The 3,958-nt window shown below is 59.7% G+C and overlaps 1 protein-coding gene across 1 annotated transcript in view; it reads right to left on the bottom strand.

The window, feature by feature from the left end:
• Window positions 1-66: 66 nt before the first annotated feature.
• The window catches only part of LOC102372605 (cathepsin F), a 12,999-nt gene continuing 9,107 nt past the window's right edge, over window positions 67-3,958 (bottom strand). Inside the window, exons 11-15 of the mRNA XM_006036875.2 lie at window positions 3,801-3,920; window positions 3,625-3,689; window positions 3,157-3,247; window positions 2,724-2,782; window positions 67-2,522 (exon numbers count right to left, since the gene is read on the bottom strand). Of these exons, the coding sequence (XP_006036937.1) occupies window positions 2,448-2,522; window positions 2,724-2,782; window positions 3,157-3,247; window positions 3,625-3,689; window positions 3,801-3,920 (410 nt within the window). The 3' untranslated portion in view covers window positions 67-2,447. The remainder of the gene's footprint in view (window positions 2,523-2,723; window positions 2,783-3,156; window positions 3,248-3,624; window positions 3,690-3,800; window positions 3,921-3,958) is intronic.

Raw genomic sequence — 3,958 nt, 5'->3', positions numbered from 1 at the left:
CCGCCCCCCCCACCCCCGCCCCCCGGGGCCCCAGGCGCTGCGCGCGGAGGCGAGGCGAGGCGAGGCTGGGGCACGCGGCGTTTATTAGCAGCCTGGCACACGCGGTCACGGGGCTCCGGCAGATCCCGCCCTGCCCTCCAGCCCCCGCTCCCGCGGGTTTCCTCGCCCCTGCCCTGAGGGAGGCACCAGCCAATCAGAGCCGAGGAGAGCCAGGGCTGGGAGGACCAGCGGTCCAATCCGGTAGAAGATCCAGCCCGGGTGGAAGCACGCGCCGAGCACAGGCTTCTGCCCCAGGAGCAGCCAGCTGGCTGCCGCGCTTAGTGCAGCTAATTCGTACGAGGCCAGGAGGCCGTGCTCCCTGCGCCCCGGCGCTAACGCAAAGTGCAGCGTGTTAGTTCAGTTCCTGTGTCCTGAGCGAACCAGGGGATAGTGCTAAGGAGAGGCGCTACTGCGTCACACGGGGAGGAGGGGGCGGAGCTACAAAGAGAGGGGGCGGGTTCTCTATTGGCCACGCCTCTGCCTTGAGCTCTACCCCCTGGGATTACCATATCGTGTCAACTCGGATTAATACTAGTAATACTTAGTGTTTGGGGTCCCGTGGGGATGTGCACACGTGTGGCTCTCACATACACACGCCTGCCCACACAGGTGTACACATGCACCCGCCACAGCTCCTTGCACCTCCTATCCCTGCCCTCGTATCCATCACCAGCCACACACTTACTTCTTGACTACATGGGAATGTGTGCACACAAGCACCCCCCCGCGAGGAACGTGTGCACACAGCATGTGCCTGCACCCCAGATCCTTGGCCCTCTACATGGGCACACACCAGCCGTGTCTGTACCCTACAGAGCACACGGAAGATTCATGCCACACGCTTACAGCTTCTCCCATGCATGTGCACCCATTCACACCCCATGTGCACAGCCCTGCATGCACATGCCACCCCAAAACGTGTGCACATGAGGTTGCATGTGGCATGTGTACACACCACACCTGCACCCTTGTCCCCCATGTGCACCTGCCACCCCAACGTGAGAATACATGCTACAGCCATACTTGCACCTTCCCACGTGCACATACAAACCCATGTGAAAGACCACGCACCCTATTGCACATGTATGTACAGGCAGTCCTCGCCTTACAATGTTTAGAACAACACCCTGTTTCAAGTTTATGACGCCAGTTTTGACTTTACAACGCTTGATCCGATGCGACGCCATGCCAGCGAACAAGTTCGCTGTGTCACCCAACACCCTAGAGAACGTCTGTCCTAACTTCCTGGGACACTTTCTTTAAGAAAGCAGCCAGGATTCCTGAGAAGACTCCAGCCAAGAGCCCTTCAAAACATCCACCCAAGATCCTTTCAAAAATTCCAGCAAAGTCACCTCAAAGACATCCTTCCAAATCAACAGGATCACTATTTACAGTATAAATACATTAATGTAGCTATATTACTCATCTCTAACTGATCGAGTACCAAATTCTGGGGTATTTTTGGTGACAACAGAGTACCGGGTCTTGGTTCAGGAACCAATCCCCCATTTATAACACTGTTTCTTATGAGAAAATTGGTCCTGAGTTATGACGTTTTGACTTAAGACAGTTTTCAGGAACCAATTGTGTCGTGAGTCCGAGGACTGCCTGTGTATCATCAGCACACACCCCTGTACATGTATACTGTGCACGTGCATGTACGCAATACCACAAACGTGCACGCATGTACACTGCAATCCACATGCATGTACATACTTGCACACACATATGCACACTATCCAAACATGTCCACACCCACGTACACACTATGCACATGTGCATGTATGATTCCCTGAACATATGAACACATACATACAGACCCCATGCACACGTCACATCTACACACTACTCCCAGCATGTGCACGCACACCCCTGCTTACTACCCTATGCATGCAGAGATCCATGCTACCTTTGTGCACATGGATACCCCTTCCCAGCGCAGCCAGATATGTGTACACATGCACCCACATGCGTGTGCATTCCCCAAGAAGGGGCAGAGGGGCTGGGCTTGCTTTCTCACCCCAGCTGGGGAAGAGAACCAGGGCATGCAGGGGCCAAGTGCCTGCAGGTCCAGCCCATCACTGGGGAAGGGGTAGCCTGCACTCCTGGGTTCCCACCGTGCTGCGCCCAGTCCCACCCCCGAGATCCCAATTGCTAACTAGTAGGGGAAGGGCTAGTACCAGTATGAGTGACCCTTTCCAACTGGGAGGAACTGGGCATGCTGGGAAACCAGGGGTCAGGGCTTAGCAGCCAATGGAGATGGAAGGGTGGGGCCTGAGGTCTAGCGCCACCCCCAAGCTTAGATTAGACTCTAAAGTGCAGTGATTCTGCGCCCCCCGCCCCTTTGGAGGACACCTGGGTTCTCTCTGGGGGGGGTGAGGGCAGGGCAAGAGGTGAGGGGGCAGGGCCTAGACCACAAGGGCGGAGCTACACATAGTATTCATGCCGCAGGCTCGGCTGCCACGGTGCAGGTAGTAATAACCCTGGGGAGAGAGGACAGCAAGGGGTTAAACCCCCCACAACATAGCCCCCCCCCACCCAGCCAGCCCAAGGGGGCCCAGAGCCCACATGCCCAAGTTCTCCACAGCTCTGGAAGGGGGGAGAGCAGGGGGGATGGGAGCCCAGATGCCTGGGTTCCCAGGCTGGGGGGGGGGGCTGACCCAGAGGTTCCCAGCTGCACTCACCTGCTCCCCCCAGTCCTCGCCCCAGCTGTTCTTGATGGCCCAGTACGGCGTGCGGCCCCCTGGGAGATAACGGGGTGTTGGGTTCTTAGTTGGTCCCTTAGAGCCAGGGGCAAGGGCTGCCCGACGCCCGACTGCCCAGGGCCGGGAGCCGGGACACCTGGGTTCTCCCCCCACGACAAACAAGCAGGTGCCACAGTGCCCCCTGCTGGCTCATGTGAGCCCCTCACTCCTGACCTGCAGCCCCCTGCCACCCTGCCTGTGCCCCTCACTCCCAGCCACAGTCCCCTACCCCCCAGCCCTGCCAGTGCCCCTCACTCCAGACACAACCCCCCCACCTCCCCCACTCCACTAGTGCCCCTCACTCCCAGTCCTACCCCCTGGTGCTCCTCAGCCCCAGCCCTCAGCCCAGTGGGGGGAGGGGGGCATCACTCACGGGTGCCATATCCCACCAGCAGCACAGCGTGGTCGATCATCCAGGGGTTGCAGAGCAAGCGAAGGGGGTGGGAGACCCCCCTCTTGTAGAACTGGGAGAGAAAGTGATAAGGAGCTTTGTCAAGGGATCAGCACAGGGCCCTCACCTAGGACAGGGATGCAGGCGTGGGGGGGGGGGGGTCAGAGCCAAGAATCCAGGTCTGTGCTGCAGCTGGCTGTGCCAACAGCCAAGTAGAACAGATGTGGCCAGCTCTGGGGTTTGGCAGGGGCTGGGGATACAGGACAGGGCACTGGGGTGAGGCCGCCTTGGGGGGAGGGGGGGGTCAGTAGCTGAGCAGAACAGAGACGCAGCTGCTTCTGGGGTGGGCAGGGGAGACCTGGGGCTGAAATGCACCTCTGGGGTGCGGGGCGTCAGCAAAGGTGGCAGCAGCTCTGGGGGTATTGGGGCTGGGGACGGCCCTGCACTCACCTGCATAGCGAAGGCGTTGAGGGCGATAGAGATGGGCCCGTTCTTGGCCAGCCAGGCGGCAATCTCTGCCGGGCATAAGGGAGACTGAGTCAGAGGCTGCGCTCAGCCCCCCTCCCCAATCCCCACCTGGGGGGGTCCAGAGAGCACCCGCCCACTCCCCACGGAGGTGGACACACCATCCTCGTCCCGGGAGATCTCCACTGAGCTGTTGATGTAGACGGCCACCTTGTCCGAGGAGAAGCTGCAGCGTTGCCGGTGCCCCTCATAGCTGTAGTCACTCTCGGTCTCCAGCCCGCCTGGGGGGGGGGGGGGGCCGGACGCCGACAGGGGGGAA

The sequence above is a fragment of the Alligator sinensis genome, unplaced genomic scaffold, assembly GCF_000455745.1.
Source record: "Alligator sinensis unplaced genomic scaffold, ASM45574v1 scaffold1860_2, whole genome shotgun sequence".
In the NCBI taxonomy this organism is placed as follows: Eukaryota; Metazoa; Chordata; order Crocodylia; family Alligatoridae; genus Alligator; species Alligator sinensis.
This window is presented reverse-complemented; position numbering and strand designations above follow the sequence as displayed.